Consider the following 22,596-nt stretch of genomic DNA (forward strand, 5'->3'; position numbering starts at 1 on the left):
CAGTTGGGTGGATTGTCCACTGTGTAGAGTATCTCACATGAATTTAAATCCTAACATGTCTTTACCCTTAGAGACTTCATTTGTTCTTGGAAAATGGAAATAGTTTTTCATATACATTAATGAGAATTAGGAAAAGGGAGCTCAGCTCAGGTGATTTCCCTCCTACTCAATGTTTTACTGGTTTGCTAGGGCTGTCCTCACAAAGGACCATAAACAAGGATTCTTAAATAACAGAGATTTATTGTCTCAATTCTGGAGACCACAAATGCTAGATCAAGATGTTGGCTCCATGGGTTCCTTCTGAGGGCTGTGAGGGAGAACCTGTCCCCTGCTCTCTCCTGGTTTCTGGTGACTTGCTGGCAGTCTTTGGAGTTTTGGGACTTGTGGGTGCATCAGCTGACCTCTGCCTTCACCATCAGGTGGCTTTCTCCTTGCGTGTGTGCCTGCTTCTGCGTCCATGTTTCCCTGTTTTATGAGGATATAGTTAATGTTGAGTGAGGGTCCAGCCTAACAAACCTGATCTTAACTTGATTAACTTTGTAAAGACCTTGTTTCCAAATAAGTTCCTCAGAATGCGGGTTAGGACGTCCATTACCTTTGGAGGGTTGAGGGGAAGGGGGCAGGGGCAAACACAGTTCAACTCATAACCCTCTGCTAAGAAAATCACTTAATGTATTCCAAAGCTTAACTTAAACGATTTTTAAAATGCACATGATTTTGTATCACCCAACCCTGAGCACCTCCCCAGCAGATGGAAAATTGATATTTGACACACAGTGATGTCCTCAGAGCAGACCCAAGGGGGTTAGAGAATGAAGGACCGGGTTTCCACAGTCCTGATTTGAGGACTAGGCTGCTGACCACCTCTGAGAGGGAGCTTACTTTAATTTTCTGTTCCGGATGTGGAGTTGATGTATCCAGTACAGTGCCGACTGTTTTTCCATATGCATAACACACGTGGCCCACTGCCTGTGGGCCACACACTTCAAATTGCTTTTTGACCACAGCTGCAGGATTTCATGGATTTATCCATCCTCTACCCACTGCCCCTGGGACCTATGTCACACATTTGCTAATTAGTTGACAAAGATTTGCTTATAGACTGTGGTTTAGGACCAGAAACTCTCTCTCTTTTGAGAGGGTTAAAATCCGTGACTTTGATTTTAAACTTGAAAACTTCTGGTGAAACTAGTGGGTAGTAAAACTTGCTACTCCTTTGATCACATAGTCAGGTTTAAATCCATGATAATCCCCTCTCTAAACTTGCGAACATAAAATGTCATTTATTTGCAATAATACTGATGGTAATAGGCACCATTTACTGTGTGCTTCCATGTGCGAGGAACCAGGTGAAGTATTTAGCATGCATCATGTCACTTTGTCCTCGTGACAAACCCATGAAACAGATGCTGTTTCCCCATTTTCCTCCACTGAGCAAAGATGCTCAATGAGGCCCAAAGTCACCTGGCTAATCAGAACAGGAACCAGATGTGAAGTCAGGACTGTCTGACTCAGAACCTGAGCTTTCTTGTTACCAGGTTGTATGTTTCCAGGTGGGATTTCACACCACCATCGAGTAATGGGAGGATGGTGCTGCCAGGTGGCATTGCTTTTTAAGAAAACTAAAATTTCTCACAAACGCAATCTCATTGTTTCATAAAGTGGTCTTTCCAGGTGTGGGAAGTGACTGTTAGATTCACCTGGCCACTGAGAAAACTGAGGGACTCTAAATTCCATGGTTCCTCTTTGATCATACAGCCAGCACAGCAAGACTCATGAATTCTAGCTCTGCCTATGAGAGACTACTCACTCATAAAAATAAATTGTACCTCTCTTTGCAGTATTGTCTGTTTTGTTACTGTCTTTTTTTTTTTTCCCCCTGTAAGCATCAAATAAAGGTTTGGGTTATTCTTGCTGCAAGAGAGATCCCTTAAAAATACCAGTTTCTCAAGTTAGGAAGCTCTTACAGGAAGAATGCTAGCCAATCAAAGCCATCATTGTAGGTTAAGAAGAAGCTATGAATTTAGTAAAACAGTTTAGGGAAGTGCCCGTTAGGAACAGTTTGGAAGGACATTCTATTTGTGAAGGTGACCAAATCCCTAGCCCATCTGGAACTCAGAGACCAGTAACATACACCTCATCTGAGACTGTGAGATATGTCAGTCACATGCTTTCAGGGCTCTTGTGTTATTTGTAGGTGTGTAGGTTAAAAGCATGAATTCTGGAGTCACTTAACTATCTAATAGGAAGCAAGCCACCTTTCTTCCTTCCCCACTGAGTTGAAATAAGAAAACTGGAGGCAGAATGTACTAAATGGCAATTTGGTATCTTTCAGCTGGACAGGTGGGATGGTTTCATTTCACCTTAATTTTTCAGCCTTCTGAGATTTAGCGCTCTGTTTGGTATCCTGCTGTTAACTGGTTCAAAAATAACCTTCAGCCACTTCTGGCATGAAGTGGTTGGTCATGCATTATCAGTAAAGATCATTCCTGCTCATCTTGGGGGAACTATGCCAAAACTTACAGTCCATTGCAGTGTATTGTTGAGGATTCCAGGAAGGTTTAAGGAGGTATATTATAGCGGATATAACAGAAAGGGCAGGGGTGCTTTAAGGCCATCATCAAAGCGTAACAAAGTGGTTGTGTTTTCATAGGTGTAACACGGAGAGTGAGTGGTACCAAATCCATGAAAACATCATCAAGAAGTTGAATGCGCGTTATAATTTGACTGGATCCAATGCAGGTGAGTGTGGGACTGGCTGACTCCTGCTTTTCATTTCAGGAATTTTCTTTTGTCTGTGTAAGAATAATATGATGAGCCCTTTGGTTTTCTGTCTCTTCACCCCCTAAAAATGCTCGGTCAGCATTCTAGTACATACCTCTATTCTATGATAGGCTTGTGACTATAACTATCTAAAAATATATATTCTGTTTTGAAAATATATTCTGTCTTGGTTTGAATCAAGGCAGAGTATCTGAATTTGTTCCATAGTGCCAAGTCTTGAGACCTCCAAGTTATTAACTGATTGCTAAAAACTAAATGACAGATATGCCCGGATTTATGACTATTGTGTGGAATAGGCTTGATGAACAGAAATCTGTCAACAAAGATCCAGGAAAAACAAGCTTCACGCCTCTAGCTGCAAGTAACTTTATTGTACTGGAGAATATGCAGCTTCACATATTGGAAATGGCTAAGAAAGAGTGTGATGTTGAGTGTAGTGTTATGTAGAGGAAAACATATGCATGTTTCTTCAGCAAGAACTGAAATATAATATAGCAGTATAAATTATATATGTTATGTGGCACATAGCCTTATATTAGTAATATACTATAGACTGTATTACATAGCACATCTAGATTATATAGTATATAGAGTGACTTCTTTAGTTTTAGTCAGTAGACGAAACTTAGTGAATATTGTTTGTTCCCTATCAGACCCACATTGAAGCAAAACAAACTACAGTTGTGTGCTTTAATTTATATATAGAAACTTCAAATTAAGTAAGCCATTATTTAAACAATGCATTGTTTTTTATGACTGATTTTTTTTAAAGTACCTTGTCATAGATATTTGTGTTATAGCCCAGCTTGCCTGGCAATTAGAAGAACCAGAGTGTAAATTCAGACCATCTTTTTTGGAGGCCTGTGCACATCTTGCCAGGCAAAAACAACCCACAAAGAAAAAGTCACTGCAGACAGAAACTTTGTGGTTCTGTTCAGTGAGAGCCATAAGTATCCACAGCTGACACTTGTGCTGGTGCTCCAGGCCACAGTGAATGGTGAGGTCAGTTTTCTTTTCCCTCTCCCAACAGTTGAGGAGGTCACTTAGCTTTTATTTGATTCATACGAAGTCCTACGTCGACCATGAGATAACCAAAAGACTTGCACTTAGTATGGAAGGCAGAGTCTCTGAAGGACCAGGGGATTTTAGTAGTGGAATACAACGTAAAGGAATAAGAATACTTCAGAAATTGTGCTGTGCACGCCTGTCTTTACTTTTTCTGTAAGAGAATTATGATAACACTGTGAGTGGGCCAAATGGTTTAGTTTAAATGGACCGTCAGTAAGATGGTAGAGCTACTACTTTTTTAAACTTACCTTGCTAAATTCATTGGCAAACTTCTAGCCAAATCCAGTAGTTTTGTTCACACCTTTTGGTGTTTCTTATGCCTTATGCCTTTATTTTTGAATGTCTTCTGTACCTGGGCTGTCCAGTTTGATAGGCACCAGCCACTGTGGCTGTTGAATATTAGCTATGAGGCTGGTACATCACTGGGATTTAGGTGTGCGGTAATCATAAAATACGTACTAGATTTCGAAGGTTTGATACAGTAAAATGAATGTAAAATATCCCCTTAATTTTCATATTGATTATATGTTCAAAGATAACATGGTGGATGTTTGGGTTAAATAAAATATATTACTAAAGTTGATTTTGTTTCTTTTTACTTTATAACATGGCTACGAGACGATCTTTTATTTCATGGGAGGCTCATATTATAGTTCTATTAGGCAGTGCTGCTCTAGACTCAGTTTAAAGAATTTTCTTTTTAAGTTCTTGTGAAGCTTCAGAATCATTCATTATGCCTTGCTCCTTTCCTTCTGCCTACTAACTGGGCAGAGATGTCTATAGCGTTGGTGTGTCTTTTTTCTTCTCCCCAGGGGTCCCATTACTATTAATTTACTTGCATTTGCCTCCTATGTGAATAAACAAATATAAAGCTAACTCTGAACTTCTGATTTTTTCCATGTATTCCCTTCCATCCTTACGATCATAGATGCAGTCTTGACTAAGCCAGTGTGTTGGCCTCCTCTGATATACTTCTTTCCAAACTCCTTGTCAACTCCAACGCCTTTCCTCTTTTCAGCCTTAAAATTCTTCTGTCATTGAGTCATTTGAATATATCATTGTCCAGACTGAGGTGACACCCAGTTGCCTCTTGATTCATGGTGAGGTACTCAATGAGAGTCTTTGATTTGTACCTCCAGGTAGATTCCTAACATAACTGACCCTGTATCCCGTGAGGTCAGGGTTCCAGTCAAGACAAACCACAAATTTCTCTCTGATTACAGCTGGGAGTCATCTCTTAGAGAGTATAGCCTCTAAGAGCTTTGCCTCTGGAAGTAGGATGTCCTACGTTTGAATCCGGTTTTACTGGGGCTAGTAGTATCATGCTCTAAGGGTTATTGGAAGGATTGAAAGAGAAAATGTATGCAAAGCACCTGATACACAATAAGTATGTATTTAATGTTAGCTCTTACCATTGTTTATTCACTTTGGAATCATCATCTGGAATATTCTATGCCCTCCTCTTAAGTTGGGTCACCTTGTTTTGTTTTCTCAAAATGGATCCTGATTTGATCTTCTTAATGAAGACTTTGAGAATAATGCAGTTGGATTATTTATAAGTTGAATCATTGAACTGACCCTTGTTACTCTGTGTCTCTTCCATCTCATCTCTGCTAGTTGACTGCTAACATCTCTTCCTAGGTCTTCCTTCTGACTACATAGACTAACTCCAGGGAGGGAGGGTGGCACATTCCGTAACCTTGGGAAGTTTCCTGGGTGCTTAGGTGCTCCACATGTTCCATGTACTTTGTCAATTTTATTGACCAACTGACCACTTATTCTTCACAGAGTCCTGAGTGAGGCTTCCAGAAAGTAAGATCCAAACCACCTAATTCCCTGACTGTTACCTGTTCTGGCTACAGCCATTGTACTGAAATGAAAAACCACGTGTTGCATCTTTGGAATGAGTGAAAGAAACCTTTATACCATACAGCTCTGTCTAAAGGGTTTCCCCTCCTTTTGGAAGACTCCATCCTCCATTTTGCTGCCTACCATGACACTTAGATTCCTAGGCAGCCGAATGTATACTCTTTATACTTGGCTTTTGCTGTAAGGCCCTGTCTGCTCTCCTGTCCTAATGACCTACCCCTCTCCATCCTCCTTTTAAGCCCGAGTCCCAGCCAGCTGAACGCAGCCAGCATCTCCATGCCTTCTATTCCTTTCTTCCCCTCCTGATCCCTTGAGTTCCCTCTAGGCAAGGCAAACCCAACCCTAAGCCTCATCACTCCAAAATACTGCTCCAGAGGGAGAAATCTCAGGAAGGAACTTTTAAAAATGAATAAGTAAGTCCTTTACTCTTTCCATTTACGTTTCTGCCCTTCAGTCTTGGTGGGCTTGTCAGTCTTGTCACCTTGATCCATTCCCCATCTAGAGGGAAGACAGGTATAAAAACAGATTTTCAGGGGCTGTTTGGCTTTATTATTGGAAGGGAGGCATCTAATAACTTACTTAAAAATAGTAGGGGAAGGAAGGGTGTATAAAATTGAAGTCAGAAATCGGGGTATCTAATGTTGAAACTCTCACCATGGTTAGATAGGCTGACTTCCACCGTTTTCTCCTTGGACCATGGAGCAGTTGATTAAATGGAAGCAGTGCAGCCAAATGTTTTCAAGAGAATTGAGTTCACACAACAAAGTATTGTTCTTTCTCTGCTTTTCTCCTGTTATCCCTTGGTTATTGTACTAAAAAAAGAAAGAAAGAAAGAATAACTTTAAAATTAGTTTTAGAATCAAATTCTACCAACTAATTTCCAGGCCCTTTATGCTTCATTGATGTCCTCCTATCTCTTGGAGTTGTAATTTTGTCTGTTTAATAGACAAAAGAATTTGTCTCGTTAACTGCGTTTTTTTCCCCCTAACCTAAGACTTAACGTTGCAAAGGTACATTAACCGCTATCTTTGTTGAGTTTAGAAACTTGGAGAAAGTTTTGTGATCCATTTAACTTATAAAGGTACAAATATAATGGAATTAACATTTCTGTATGGACAGATCTAGTTCGGTTGGGTAATTCGACATTTCCAAAGTTGCACTCTGTGGGAATTTTAAAATCCAAAAATAATATTGTGAGAATTTGACCTTCTAAAAATAGCCATTAAAGTAAGCCCGGTTTAGATTTGTTGAACAAATGGTTATTGTAAACGTCACCTCTGATAGATATTAGCAGTTGAATTCTAGGAATGTGAAATAAGACTGAGCCAATATGATTTACTGAGACAAATTGAGTTCTATGACTTGAAATAAGTTACGTAAAAATCATTGGCTCTGGTTAAGTGTGTCCTGAGAGAAACTTAGGAATCTTTTCTTATTATCTGTGTATTTATGAAATCCTATTTCCTGTAGTTTGCTCATGTAGCTTACAACTAGAAGAAATCATACTTGCTAATCAGGTCAGTTTCTACAATCTTATTTTTGACTTAGTAAGATGAATGTTGTGGTTGCATTCTTGCCAACTGTATGTTTTAACCTCTACGGAAAGTTAATAGGAATTGCCTAGATACAGAGCTCACGTGTACAAAGTAGGCAGTTTAACCCTGGGCAGGAGGTAAATGGTGTTGTATTTGGCTGGGGTGAAGGGAGGCTTTGAGAGTTAGATAGCATTTGGGGTGTTGAACATTCTGTCCTCACATAGCCATGTCATCCCCTGTTGTTGTCTAATGCAGTCTTACTGAACTGGTGTAATTCTTAAAGGTTTTATCAAAGCTCCTCATTTTTTAATGTCGCATTTAGAAACTTTGCTTTCTAATATTGTTTAAAGAAAAGTGATACTGTTAGCAGATAGAGGGACCCCTTAAATTAGGAAGCCCACCAAAGCGTGGGTCCTTGCCAACAGCTATCCTTCGCACAGCATAGACAGAGGGACAAAGTGAACAGCTACTTTATTGCTCAATGGGGAAATGGAAGGAAAGTGCCCAAGCAGGGAGAAGGAAAGAAAAATACTCAAGCAAGGAAAAGAAGCACTTGAGCAAGGAGCCAGCAGCCTAGATGGCAGGTAGAGACAGCTCCAGCTTGGATCAGGCCACGTGGATTTTTCAGTGACTTCTGCCATCGTGTCCTCCTTCCAGGTGTGATGGAGCCAATCAGTCCTTGTATGGGCTTTCCCGGTTGTTGTCATGGCAGTCATCAACTGTCATGGTACTTGTGAGTGTGTCATTTAGCATGTTGATGCATTACATTGAGCATATAATGAGGCTCAAGTTCCCCTGGAAGGCAAATCCTCTAGCATCTTGATTCTAATCCAGCTCTAGTTTCTTCTTTGCAGCTGCCTCCTGAGACTTAGATAAAAGTAATTGGTTTCTATTCCAGGAAGGGGCAGGGGTGTGGATTCTGGGGGCAACAGCTTTGGTAACCAAAGGGAAGGTTGCTTTTAATGAGAATGCCTGCGATCTGGTAGACTGAGTGTTCCCCCAGAACACCGTCTCTGAAGATTCTGGTCAGCCAAAAAACACAAGGCAGGGGTTGGGGGACCTTAGTTCCTGTAGACAAACTTAAAAATATTGTCATGTATATTTCCTGAGGAGGAACCAGGACCCTACCCCAGGGCTGCACTATTGTTTCTCCGCTGCTCCTCCCTGTTTTCTTTATTCTGTCCCTTCCCTGGTTAGTAACTGTTTGAATCTGCACTTTGGAACTCAGGGAAAGTCAAGGAGGCTGCTTGAAGCCTATTTCCTACAAAAGAGAAATGGGAGACAGAAAGGATTTGTATCAGGGAGAGCCCACAGGGTCCTGCTCCCTTTCAGTACTTATAGGCACCATCTATTGGCTGGACATACAGTATCTGACCTTTTTGCTCATTTTGGAATTTCCTAACATTAAACTATGCTCTCTTTTTTATTCTTTTGAAGTTCTTAATGATTAATAAATGTTACTTTCAGAGAAGTTGCAAGAATAGTACAAGGAATTTCTAATTCTCAAAGGTTAACATTTTACTGCATTTGTTTTATCTTACTTTTTCTTTGTATACACACACATACATGCATTTCATATATATGTATAATATGTAGGTGTGGATTCTGTATAGTTAATATTACTGAATTGCTGTAATTCCTAAGGACTGCATCAGTGCCCCTTGTCCACTGAAATAAATGCTCAGCCTAAAAGTTGAGTTATGTTTTATATGGCCGGGATGACAGCCTCTCAGATGGCTCTGAGGGACTGCTCCAAAGAGGTAGGGGAGGAGCTAGGATATATAGGAGCTTAACAACAAAGACCAGGTAGTTGGAACAATAAAAGATTACTCGTTATCTAAAGAAAACCAGGCATCTCAAGATGAAGAATTTAGTGCTTTTCTTTGTGTGGGAGGGAGCAAACATTTGGGCTTATTGAATTCATTCCTTTGACAAGCACCTAGCTATCTAGGGCCAGTATCTTGTCCTTTATTATTCTGAGTCCCCTCAGGGTGCATCATTGTGAGTGGCTGCAGAGGCTGGACTGCAGGCTTGTCTTCACTGTGGGGGGTGGCGGCAGCCGCTGATGACTTGATGGTTTCAGCATTCTTTGTTTACTGATATGGTTTGCAGTATTTTTCTTCACACCCTGTATACACACACACACACACATATGCACATTCATACATACATATCACACATACATACATTTTTTTCCCACCTAAACTTTTTGAGAACAAATTGCAGGAATGATTTCTCTCTGCTCCCGCTTACTCCAGGTCGTGGCAACGTAACCACAGTCCAGTGATCAAAATCAGGAAGTTAACATTGACATAATACTCTTATCTCATCTACAGATCTTACTCAGATTTTGACAGTTTTCTCAATGTCCTTTATAACAAAAAAAAAACCCCAGATTGTATAGCAATGCAGTTGTCATATTTTTTTTAGTTTCCTTTAATCTAAACCATTCTTTCTTAATGGCAGTGGACAAAAAAAATACAGATCAAAATATGATATTAAACAGTGCTTTAAAGGTATTTTTAAAGTTTCATGCGGTACTTAGAAAAAAACTGCAAACTCAAATTGTAAGCTAATGGGAGTAGTAATTAGAGCCTAATTTTTTTTTCCTCTAAATTACTTATATTTTGCTAATTTAGATATAATCACTAACAATACTGTTCGGAAGATTTGCTATGTAGAAAAAATTTGCGGTTAACAGCAAGTATTTCAATAAATTAAAGTAATCAGATATTACATTCCATTCATGTATATACTATGCTTGATACACATTTTTAAAAAGTAGTTCTTAGCCAGTGGCTTACTATGTGCTTCATATCTTGAAAAAAATTGCAAGTTCAATAGTTAAAGTAAAAAGCAAACAAACAAAAACCTTTTTAACCTTGACATAATCCTCAGTGTATACCACTGAAATGTTGACACCCCAAATCAGGATAAGGATTGAAACTTAAGGTGAAATTTCTCCTTTGTTCGAAAGAAAATGTTAATTCCCTCTGAATGGTCTCATCCACTCCTGCAATCATAGCTTCCACTACATGCCCGTGGATCTCTCATTTCTGGTCAGTAAATTTCTTTTCTGGTTCAGACTCAATGAAAGTAAACAACTTCAGATGTCTCTTAAGTTCCTTAGTTTGACATTCCATAACTTACTATGTGTTACTTCAATCATATTTTCTCTGTAACTCTTAGCCATGGGTTAACTACTTCTTCAAAGAAAACATAAAAGCTTTCCCAAAGCTTTGAAATAGCAAATCTGTAAACTAGCAGTTACAATCACAAGATTATTTGCTGATACTTATCATACCTTTTATATGTTAGAACACAGGCATCCCAATGAATAGGGTAACAAAGATCTCAGGGAAGTGATCCTTAGAAGGTGAGCCTGTAGTCAGATTCTTTGATTTATCCCCCATGGTGTCAAATTTGTGTCCTTTAAGAGTTAAGTTTGTCAAGGGAAAAGTAATCAATAGTCAATCTAAGAAAGGAATGGAAATTTTAGTCAGGCCAAACTGAGGATTATAACCTGGGAGACAGTCTCTCAGAGGATTTTGTTCCAAAGAGGTAAAGGAGGAGATAGATATATATGATTTTGGTGAAGGGGGTATGTGCAGTCAGGCACACGTCTCAGTAGAGGGTTGCTGCTAGTCACTAGGAACGGAGTAGTGCTTTTCTAAATAGGGGAAGATGGAGGGAGTCAGGTTCATAAAAAATTTCTCATGAAAGTATCTCGCTATCTGAGGGCCAGTTATGTCAGTTTTCCCAGAGTACAGAGTGCCTCATCCTGATCTCCGCCTTGTACTGTAGACCAGTGACTGCAGTGGCCAATGGCTTGATTCTTGTAGAACTGGATGGTGGGCAACATGCTTTATTCTATAATCCCTCTCCTTTAGGTCTCAATTTAGACCAAGATTTGAGAGGCATTTTGTGACCAGTTTGTCCCATGGTGCTAGGAATGCTCAAGGCAAAGATTTCATTGAGGAGCTGTTCAGTGTGGACTAGGCCCTGCTCACAGTGGCCAAAAGCCTCTGGACCACCTATTTTACTGGTCTTTTATGGTCCAGAAAATGGTTCTCTCTTGTTGCTCCTTCCCCATGTCTAGAGTTACACTCTGACAGTCATTGTTCTTACAGGACTATGTATTTGGTCAGTTGTTTCAAGTCACCTCATCACCATTTTATCTGAGGCTCAGTCACCATTTACTAATGCAAGGAACAGTGGATAAAAATATGAAATTTTATTTCATCAGTCTGTCTAAGGAAGTGGTCAACAATCAGCATATTCACAAATTGAATAGTACTGGCTGAAACTCAGAAAATTAATGTGTGACTTTTAGAAAGGAGAGAGGTTTGTTTTTTTGTTTGTTTGTTTTGTTTTGTTTCACTTTAAATTGGCTTTGAAAGTGCATCTGAAAGAAGAGCTGCATCCCCAAATTTGAGCATTTGCAACGTTAATGCCACAAGTGTCTAGGTTTACAATGTGCCAATGTTAAAGGACAGATGTCTTTTGGATAATCTGGTCCTGCTGGGTAGAGGCTTTGAGCAACCAGGCCCCGTCTATCACATAAAGAACACACCTTTTAGAGGCATGTGGTACTGTCACGGCCCCCATTTTATTTCTTCTTCCAGCCTGGCCCATTTCTGCACACTAGGCTCTTCTGAATGCTTCTGGCTTTTGCTCAGCTGACTCATTTTCCAACAGCATTGTCTCACTGACACCACTCATCCTAGACGTTTGGCTTCCCTTCTTCCCTCTGCTCCAGTGGCCCTGAGACCCTGTCTGTGATCTCCCTGTGTAAACACTTCGCCAGCCCCATTAGAGTTTTACTGCTTGATGCAGCGAGGATGTACCCCTGAAAGTAATAAATGCTTCTAGTGTTTTATTCTAAAAGTCAATTATCTCACCTTATAGACACAACATATAATATAATATTCTAGGACTTGAAATAAAACTCTGATGCCAGTTTTGTAAATCAAGCACATAGAAAGGAAGAGAGGTAAATATTCTTTCTCTGGTAATAATGAGGTCTTAGGATTTCAGAAATGAGTGGAAATTACTAAAGATGCATTTATGAGATAACCTAATAATATCATTTTTAGGAAGTTTTGCTGACATCTCATGACACCTCATAATTTTGTGGTTCAAGTTTGGAAGTCCTAGCAGTGATGTTTTACCCTTAGCCCCTTCCTTCCTTCCAAACTCAAAGTATGCAAGTACTGTCAAGAAATAGTGTTTTTAAAGTTTTGCTGCAGAACAGCCACATGAGTGGCTGCACGGACCCACACCAAACTGGCACAGCTATAACTGGTTAAGATCATATTTTTTAAAAAGCATTAAAGTCTAAAAATTTTCTTAAGAGCATACAGCAGATGAAGACATACTTATTTAAAAATAATTCAGAGGTAGGAAATAGCTCAGTGGTAGAGCATGTGATTAGCATGCTCGAGGTCCTGGGTTCAATCCCCAGTACCTCCATTAAAAAATGAAAAGTACTAAACCTTGATAAGAAGAGAGAATTGGTGACCCTTGTGCCACAGCCCACGTCCTCCCTCCCACCTGCCCTTGCTCAGCAGGATGGAAGTTCTGCTCTGGGCACGTGTGGCCAAGAAGATGGGGATCCTTCTCCCCTCAGCTGTCAGTCAAAAGATACTTGATCTGACCAAGAGCTGAAGGCTTCTAGTACTTCTCATCTCCATTAGTTCTGAGTTGCAGAGGCTAAATTCCTGGCCAAAGTGGCTAAGATGTTGGGGGCTCCCTGCTTCCACTAAACCCCCACTCACCAGGCAGAGGCTCTGTTCCAGAGGCAGCAAGCCGAGAGAATTGAGGCATCAATCACCGTTGACCCTGCTCACTCATTAGATGGAGGCTCCACATGAGGAAAGGCAGGTTGAGAAGCCCAGAGGTTACTGCCCCAGCCCAGCACGTGCTCATAAAGCAGAGATGTCACTTTAAATAAAGAGTGGACCACTGTACCCACCTCTGGCTGTAGAACAGCGGGTCAGTGATTTGGCCCAGAGGAAAGGCAGTCAGTAAGGAGAGAAGACTCAGAAGCTCTCCTGAAAGAAAATGACTTTATTCGAAACAGAGTCTGAAATTTAAACTTGTAGGAACTCTTGAAAACAGTGGTGGCTTTGGAGTAAAGAGAGGTTTTTCTGAGAAAAGACTGAAGAAAAATGAAGAGAACCTCAGAAAAGTCCCATCAACTGCATCAACATATATAAAATGGGAGTACCAGAGAGAGAGAAAGGAGCAGGAAACATATTTAGAGAGAAAACTTTACAAATTCAATGAAAACATTAATCTAAACATCCAAGCAGCTCACTGACTCTAAGTGGGCTCATCGTTTTCATTCTTCCTCTTTCTGATCCCATTTTTCAGGCAACACTAAGAATACGTTCATGTTTTTTTCACTTACAATTCTCCAGTGGCTTCTTGTTGCCTTTAGAATAAGAGTAACTACTGCAGCTTCCATGACTGCTGCCTATCTTTCTGGCCTCCCCTCCAGCCTCGTTTGACTCTGCTTGCTTCAGGCACCATGGCCTTCTTCCAGTTTCTCCATCACCCCAAGCTCTTTCCTGTTGCAGGACCTTTGCACATGCCCTTTTCGTCGCCTGGAGCATAGTCTCCTCATTTTTTTTGTATTGCTTTTTTTTTTTTCTTTCCAAGCTTGACTGTTACTCTTTCAGAAATGTCTTCTATAATCACTTATCCTTTATTATCTTTATCTCAATCTCTGGCTTATTTTCTTCATAATAGTTATCACAATAAAAAGAGGAAAACTATGGTAGGATACTCAAGAAGTTGTAAACATTGATTAGTTCTAGAAAATAGAACTCAGTAACTGAGGTAGGGAAGTACCATTCCTTTCATAATAGAACCTTTTGTACAGTTTAACATACGCATGTACTACTTTTGAAAATTTTAAATCTAGTTAAATTTTAAAAATCTAGTTAAATTTCAAAATGCCCAATGCAGACACTCAATAAATGTCTATTTCATGAATGAATAAGAAACACAGTTATCAGATGTTTGCCTCAAGTTTGTTTCTTTGCTTTCCTAGTATCAAATGGGGGGGAAAGTTAGAAGATGAAAAATTTACTGAGTCCAAGGAGGTTGCATTATCTTTCCTGGTTTTGAGATCTAAGGTACTAATTTATGTATCCAGCCCTTACTGTTGGACTGGTTTTTTTTTTTGTTTTTTGTTTTTTTTTTGAAAGTATAGTTGGTTTACAAATGTTGTGTTAGTTTCTGGTGTGCAGCATGGTGATTCAGTTATACATATATATATTCTTTTTCATTATAGGTTATTACAAGCTATTGAATATAGTTCCTTATGCTGTACAGTAGAACCTAGTTGTTTAGTTATTTTGTACATAGTATTTTGAGTCTGTTAATCCTAAACTAATTTATCCGTCCTTTTAAATGTTTTTAAGTTTTTCACATTGATAAGTAGTAGTGGGAGGAACATCTCCTGTATTTTGGAGTATGTCTTTAAAAATAGCACCTTAGAAATGGGATTATTAAGGGAGAATAGGGGCTTTTTTTTTGTGGATTTTGCTACATTAACAAAATTAAAAGCAGCTTAGATGGTCATTTTGGAGGAAAAATTAGCACCACCTAGAACAGGTTATTGAGGACATCAAAGACAAAGAAATCAAAGATTTTTGTAAGGTTTGGAGCCTGAAGATTCAGAACTGCAGTATCAATAAAAATGGGAAAAAAATGAAGAAATTGCTTGGGGATTGAGTGGAAGAGATGGATTTTAGATGTAGGTTTACTTGCATAATCTCTGTGTGCTCAAGATAACTGCTGAAGTCTCTTCTCATCCTCTGTAATCTCCTGTGGTATCCAGTTGAATCCCTCACTGATTCCCACCGTGACTGTTACATTTATCCATAATATGTGTCCTGCCAACTCTTCCTCTATTGTACTGTCAGAATCCTTTTTCTCAAATAAAAATCTCTTGGTCTCATTCCCCATTTTAGGTTTTATTGGTTCATCTCTTCTGACGACAGCTCCCCCTAACATTATTGGGAGACAGGCTTCCAGGGTCTGGCCCAGCCTCCCTTCCCTGTCTCTCCCTACATTCCACTTGGAACCCCTGTTTGGATTATGGTACTAGTAACTGCATAGAGTTGTGATGCCATCAGTGTGCATACCCCAGAAATGCCTGTCTTTGTGGGGCAGTTAGTTGGGTTAGAAACCCAACTAACAATACAGCCTTCAGTAGTTTTACTGGGACTCAGAAGACCACAGTGATTTACAAAACAAACAAACCAAAAAATAAAAAAAGGGCAAAGACATGTCTTTTACCCATTCTGTGTGTTTCTGTCTTTGCCCATAACTCCCTGCTGTATTTTGTGCATCCTCTCCCTACTCCGAGTTTAAAAAAAAACCTCCATTACTAAACAGATCATTCCCTGCCTTTTTCCATTTAGATTTGTGCTATGTTGTGTATGATTTTTTTCCCCCAAATCTTTTTGACCTTGTTCAACTAGTCTCATTTTCTGAAATGAGTCTCCTGAAACTTTAGAATATTCTGTCCGAGTTGAGATATAGAATCTAATTCAGAGTTCTCTACTGGACACCTTATTTTGAGAAAAAGTAAATGAAGCAATTTTTTGGCCTTTTCTTAGCATGTAGATATTTTAAAGTGCTGAAAATGGAAAGAAAAGACTTCCAGTTTAGTCATCAAACTTCATGAAAATTCTAAATGAGAACATTAAGTGAGTAGGGATTAATAGATATATGCCAACTATATTCGTTTCCTGCCCCCCATAGGTCATTTCAGGGATTTGTTTATTACTTTTGGTTTGTAGTGTGACCTTTAGATACCCTGCTTGTGAAAATATTTTTGCACTATTAGCACATCTATTCTTAGCTCAGATGTTTTTAGCAAATACATTTTTAGAACATACATTTTAATATTCTATCCTTCTCCTGTACTTGTATAGAAACTCAGGAGAATTAAAAAAAATACATAATTGTGTAGTGTTAAGTACATTTTACACATTTCTTAGATCAATTATTGAATCAATATTGCAATTTTATTTTATACTTTCATTTGACATATTTAGAAATTTTGGGGAGCAAAAGGCAGTTTTTGAATTAAATACTGATGAGATTGATAGTTCTTAAATATTATGTAAGTAGAGCAGATTTTTGCTTGGTTAATTAATTTACCCATTTACAATTATAATTTAATTGTGCATTGAAGGCACACAATTATATATTCTCCACAGATTGCTTGTGTTATTGAAAAACAATAAGGATTTCAAGGATGTTAAAATAAATCAGCTTTTGAAACATGGTAGACTGACCCCTAATGTCCCCTTCAACTACAAGCACATAAAAATACTGGATAAATTATAATGAAGATGTTGTAAGAAATAGAAAAGTAAGCTTCAAAGAAAGGAAGGGACATGAAGAGGAAGGTCAAAACTAGACCAGTAGACAGTCAAACAGGCACTCAAACAGGGAAGAGTGCTGTGAACGTAGGTCCTGACAACTGGAGGCTTAAGTTTTAAATTTGCCATGGAAGTCATGACATGATTTGTTATATCTGCTCACTCTCCCTCTTTGCTGATTATTTCATGATCGATTATTACTGTTGTTTTCATTTTATTGGACTCATCTTCAGTGGGTATTGGTTTTTTCACTGGACTCACATGCACTGTGGGTGTGAAAGTGACAATATGGAGTGATTATACATTTACTTTTTTCAGGCTAGTCAGCTGGGACCAGTTACTTACATTGGATTTCATAGCTATGGATTTTTCCAAAGTACTGAGTTAATTTAAATTCAGACTAAGGGCATAAGCTTGGAGTTTCTGTCTCATAGGAGAATCATGTCCTGTCATCACCTTTTTAAAGGAGAGAACAGCTGATTGAAAGCCCAGTATTAGAGGACTCACTTCTAGGCACCAGTAGTATATTTCCTAAGCCATGTCTCCTAGATGTTTAAGATAATAAACTATCAGGGAAAGACTAAATGAAAAGTAGAGAAATAGATTCATGATGAAGAAGAAAACATGGAAAAATGAACAAGGGGAGTTTTTAAAGTCTAGCATCAAAAAAAAAAGGCCTGGCATTATTCAAGACACTACTAATGCAGCATTTAACAGGCAGATACAAATATTTGTCCTCTTGGTGCTTTGCTTCTAGTGGTTAGAAAGAGCTAAATGAAATATCTAAAATTATTTTTAGAAGAAGTCATTGAGAAAAATTAGTGGGCTGCTTAAATACCAAATGAACACAGCTGAAAAGAGAAAGAATGGTATGGCATCATTCAAGCCATGGCAAAGATAGTTGTATAGTAGCAGCAGCTAACACTTTTTGGAGCACTTTATACCAGGTGCTGCCCGAAGTATTTATGGAGTTGGTATCATTGTTATCTTTATTTTCCAGATGTGGAAACCAAATCACAGAGAAGTTAACATTGAGACAGGGTCCTGAAGTTGTATGATTGACTTCTTAAACTGCACGCTTAATCACAACATGTGTTTATCAGATATACTTGGCACTATTTTCCAGTTTTGCGTTGCTACATATTTGCAGCTATGTGTTTGGTTCATTGGTGGCAAAATGGCTGATGTAGTCTAAAATTAATTTTGCCTACTACTTATAAATCATGCTGTGCTTGCCATTTTTTATGTAAAAGTGCGAAATTTCATGAATTTAAAAGGGATCATCTTGTAGAGTGAGTTAGCTTCAATTCCTAAGAAATCAGAGCTACCAAATAATCAACCACATTTGGTTTAGCAGATACCAAGCCTTGCTTTCCTGTAGTATGCCTCAGTAAGCTGAGTTTCATCATGAAAATACGTTGTTTTGTGACAGACTCTAGTTAAATTAATGACTGTACCTCTGTTTAAAATTAGATGTAAAATCTTTATAACTGGGTGTTAAAACATCTAGACTGATTTTATCTTACTGGTTGTCATAAATCCCTCTTTAAAAAAAAAATCTTCTCTAAACTATTTAAACTAAAAAACCTTCCCTAATTAAAAAAATATTCCCTGAAAAGTTCCCTCTGTCAGTCTTAATTTTTCCTTGTTTTAATGTTCCTATCACACACTTGGCCCATTCTGCTTCATATCTACTTATATGTGTCTTATGTCATCATTGGATTATCAGCTCCTTTGGAACAGGAACCCTTTTGTGTACATCCTTGTATCTCACCTGCCACCTTCCTCTCAGGCTGGAAGTTATTGCCTTGCCCAAAGTGGACAGTTTGAATTGTGGCAGGAGTAAGTTACAGTGTGCAGATAAAATTGTAGAAGTTGCTCCAGCCCCAGAGATAGCAGGTAAGGCGAGGACAGTGAAGTCGTCTGACAAGAAAGAGAATGGGAAGAAAACTACTGCTCTGTGAACACACCCTGTGGTACGCTCCTGAAAGGGCGGGACTCATCCTCAGGTGATTGGAATGGGTGAATATTTGATTAGTCTGTCTTTTGTAGTGGAGAGTTGTTTCTTTGTCTTAATACATCATTTCTTACTGTTCTGGTGAGTCATTTATTCAACTTGTTGGTTGTAGTCATGATAATTAAGAACCACTATAAAAATAGGATCAGGAATTTCCCTGATGGAAAAACAAACAGTATTGCAGTGGCTCTTTGTGAGCTGGTCCCTGTGGAGTCACCACTGTATCATGTTTTTTTGTCTTACTAAAAAGACACCCACTCTTTGATGTTTCTTTGTTAAGTGTTCTGGGTTTTTTTTAAAATGGAAATTGAGTTGATGATTTGGGACGAGCCCAGTACCTTGTGGTCAAGCCCTTGGCCCAGCTGACCTTTCCAGTTCTTGACTCTCTGTGAGTTCTTCATTCTGGAGAAATTGGGTCACCTCAAAAAGGCAGTATCTTCCCCTCTCCCCCAGATTGGTTATCAGTTGACTAGACAAATGAAATCACTGTGCCTGAGGGTTTAATCTATATCTTTCTAAACCTTCAGATTGAAAACTACCATATTTTCTAATCAAATTTTAGAATTCATTCAACTCTTGAATGCCTAGTTTTCCTTGCCCCCTATACTGTTTTGTATTTTTTTCCCCCATCACTTCCTCATTGCCTTCCCTCATTCACTAGCTGGCTCCTTTCTGGCTATTGTCTCCTGTGTGGGTCCTCTCTATCCTCTTGCATTCTCTCATCTCTGTGGCTCTGGCTGTCTAGGGAACATTGAGGTATTTCTCTGTTCATGCTTACATCTCTGTCTTTCCCTGAAACATTTTTTCTGTAATTCCTATCTTAATTTTTCTTTAGTATTCATATTATCTCTGACTGAATGCTTTTCTTTTCTCATTGTCTTATCCTTTGTATTCAACTTATATTTAAAAAAAAAAAAATCACTGATGGTTCAATGATTTCTGGCTCCAACAGGCCAGAACAAGAATCCTGGTCACTTTTCCTTCCTTCAGCTTGAGCCCTGAATAGCGTGATCCCTGTTTTTCTATTACTGTTTAGTCCTTTTCTCTTCTTACTTGATACATACTACATAAGGTTGCTAGTGTCTCTGGTCAGATCCTTTGATGAGAAGTTCTAGTAAAATGATCTGTCCTTGCAAAAACATCACAGAACCTCAAGAATTTAGTTTAGTGCATCTGACTCTGTATGTGAAAGCATTGCTTACAGTACCCCAGGAACTGAACGTGTTCTCCCGAGCAGGAGGGACTGCTATTATGTACCGTGTCTGGCACACACTGCTGTGCTCCAAATACCAGCTCCTGAAGATATTAACAATGATGGTGACTGTGTGGGTGAGTGTTTTGAAGGCAAATGGACAGAAGTAGGAGGAGAACAGAGACTCCAGTGATGAGGTGGGGGTAGTGGAAGAGTGTGAGTCAGGAAGAAATAGCTGCTGGGACAGATGGACTGTAACGTGTTGGTTTCTCTTCTTTCACCAGCCTCTGGGTTTCAAAAGGAGCCAATAGTATCACATCAGAGTATCCCAGAGCTGCACTGACTGTTGTCACTGTCACACCCTCCAGACGGCTCATTCTCCCCACGTCATCCCGTGTGGCTCTCGGAGGACAGAAGCTCCTCCATGCTGCTACCTTCAGTCACCCAACTCACAGGGGGTTCAGGGTAGGGAGGGAGCCAAAGGATAGTTAGGTAAAAATAGGATGAAGATTTAATTGAAGTTTCTGAGTACCTGCCAGCTTTAATCTAACTCTCACAACGACTTTCTGACACCGACATTCTATTAGATCCACACACTGGAAAGCATGAGGACCCAGGAATGCAGCCACAGCTGGTCCTTTTCCGAAGTCGTTGCCTCTTGGATCTGCCTCATCTAGGTCAGATTCAAACCCTAGGAAAGGCATCATCTTCTCTCTGAGCTTAATGCTTTTTTAAAAAACAAATTTTCCTGATGTTTTAACCACTATATTGGAAAGCAAGTAAACAGACCACCAAAACACTGCTTTTGTTGTTTGTTTCTTCATATTACTGAAGGGGAGTGGAAGGGAGATCCTCATCTAGATGCATGACCCGTGTTTTGCATTTCTGTTTCATCCCAGCATAATTGTCGCTGTGCTTGCGGTGTATACTTGCGGATAGCATTGTAGAACTGTGAATTAGGAATGAGGAGTGATAACTTGCACACAATAGTATGTTATTGAGAAAAAAGGGTGATACTTAATGATGCAGGTAGAATACCTTTGGAGTACAGATTTATCATCCTCTTGACTCCACCATCCAAATTCATTCTAAAAGTGAGTCAGGTTAGTGATGACTGAAAGTTTTTTTAAAAAATAAGTCATCTTTGACTGGTTTCATTTTCTATTACTAATGTAAGTGAAGGGCTTTTTTTGGTCTTCCTTGTTTTAAAATAATGGACAAAAAAGGAACAGGGAATTAAAAGGATAAAAAACAAGTAGCATATTAGAAATATTCAAACAAACATTTGGAAAGATAGGATGTTAATTTCTTTCCTATAGTTCTTGCCTGAGAGTTGGGAACATAAGATATGAAAAAAGTGTCATTTGTCTTCTATATGTCCCCCTGTGGTAATGTCACTATAGTTGGAATAAAGAAAAAGATAATTTTACTGACTGATTGCCCTTTTGTTTATCAAAGTGGCTTGCATCCTGCTAAATTATGCTCAGTAGGAAATACTGTGATTATGAGTTCTACCATATTTAATATTAAGAATATAATCTTTGTTATGTTATAATCGCCTTTGTTACTTAAATTTTTGAAAAACTATAAATATTCTTAAAATCCTTGAAGTATTATATGTCTTTAGGTTTGTGTTCACCTTTATGACATTTGATAAGTATTCACAGGCTTTATAGAGTTAAAAAAAAAAAATTAGAGCTCCCATTTGGAGGTCAACGTCTTCTAGGGCCAGGGAGGCACGGTCAGTTGGTGGAATGAGGCTGGTGCAGGGATGTTTCTGTCTGGTGGGGTCTAGAGAAGCGAGTGTTGGGGCTGGAAGCCAGACTTTCTCTTCTTTGTGTTCTGTTCATGTGTTTTGCAGTGTCTATGAACCTTCTTGTAAGTGGGAAAACTCAAGTAGTCAGGTTGGGAAACTGTTTTCTAGGTATTTGTCCTATAGATTCTATTGATTTTGTCTATTGATCTTTAAAATGATGATACCATAGATTTGGGCTTGTTGAAGCAATTTCAGTTTCTGTCCTTCTGTCTTTAACTCTAGCCTCTTCTTTTAGGTTTAGCAGTTTCCCTACAACTGTTGCATGGAGACATTGAACAAATCAGAAGGGAATACTCATCAGTGTTTTCTCATGGAGTATCCATCACCAGGAAGTTGGGTTTTTCCAATATTATTATGCCTGGTAAGTGACTTGGGATGAACCAGATGATGAAATATGGCTATTTTATGTGTTCTTGACATTTGAGAAATTTTTCAAATTGTCAGCTTTGAAGAGTTCAAATGGACCATGCTGAAGAATGAAATGAGGTTTTTCATTCTTTTTTCTTTTTCAAATTTCTTTACATTTTGATTATATTAGGGTGGATAACTTGTGGGGGCCATGGCTACATTTCATTACAACCATAGTAAGAAGAAAAACTGAAGTAGAAGCCAGAAAATATTTTACCCTTTAGTAGAAAGTGTTGAAGTCACTTAGGGGAAATCCTTACAGGTTTTGATAAGAACAATTATTAAGCAATAAGTAGCCTTTCTTAGAGGATTTTTCCACCAGAAATATGTATATGTGTATGTAAATAAGCAGCCATATGCAAATTCCATATATATTTCTACACCTCTTCTAGTTCTGTTCATGTATATAAATCAGATTGTTATTAGCAACCAAGAGATTCTTAAAAAAAGTGTTTGTTTCTGAGTGGAGATGGCGGAGGCTCAGAAGATTCACACCGTTAAAG

The 22,596-nt window shown here is 38.8% G+C and overlaps 1 protein-coding gene across 3 annotated transcripts in view; it reads left to right on the forward strand.

Moving 5' to 3' along the window:
• Window positions 1-22,596, forward strand: part of DOCK4 (dedicator of cytokinesis 4) — a 405,529-nt gene that overhangs the window by 222,508 nt on the left and 160,425 nt on the right. For all 3 annotated transcript variants that reach the window (XM_032483672.1, XM_032483671.1, XM_032483673.1), the window contains exons 12-13: window positions 2,654-2,742; window positions 21,921-22,046. In XM_032483672.1, coding sequence (XP_032339563.1) covers window positions 2,654-2,742; window positions 21,921-22,046 — 215 coding nt within the window. The remainder of the gene's footprint in view (window positions 1-2,653; window positions 2,743-21,920; window positions 22,047-22,596) is intronic.

The sequence above is a fragment of the Camelus ferus genome, chromosome 7, assembly GCF_009834535.1.
Source record: "Camelus ferus isolate YT-003-E chromosome 7, BCGSAC_Cfer_1.0, whole genome shotgun sequence".
NCBI lineage: Eukaryota > Metazoa > Chordata > Mammalia > Artiodactyla > Camelidae > Camelus > Camelus ferus.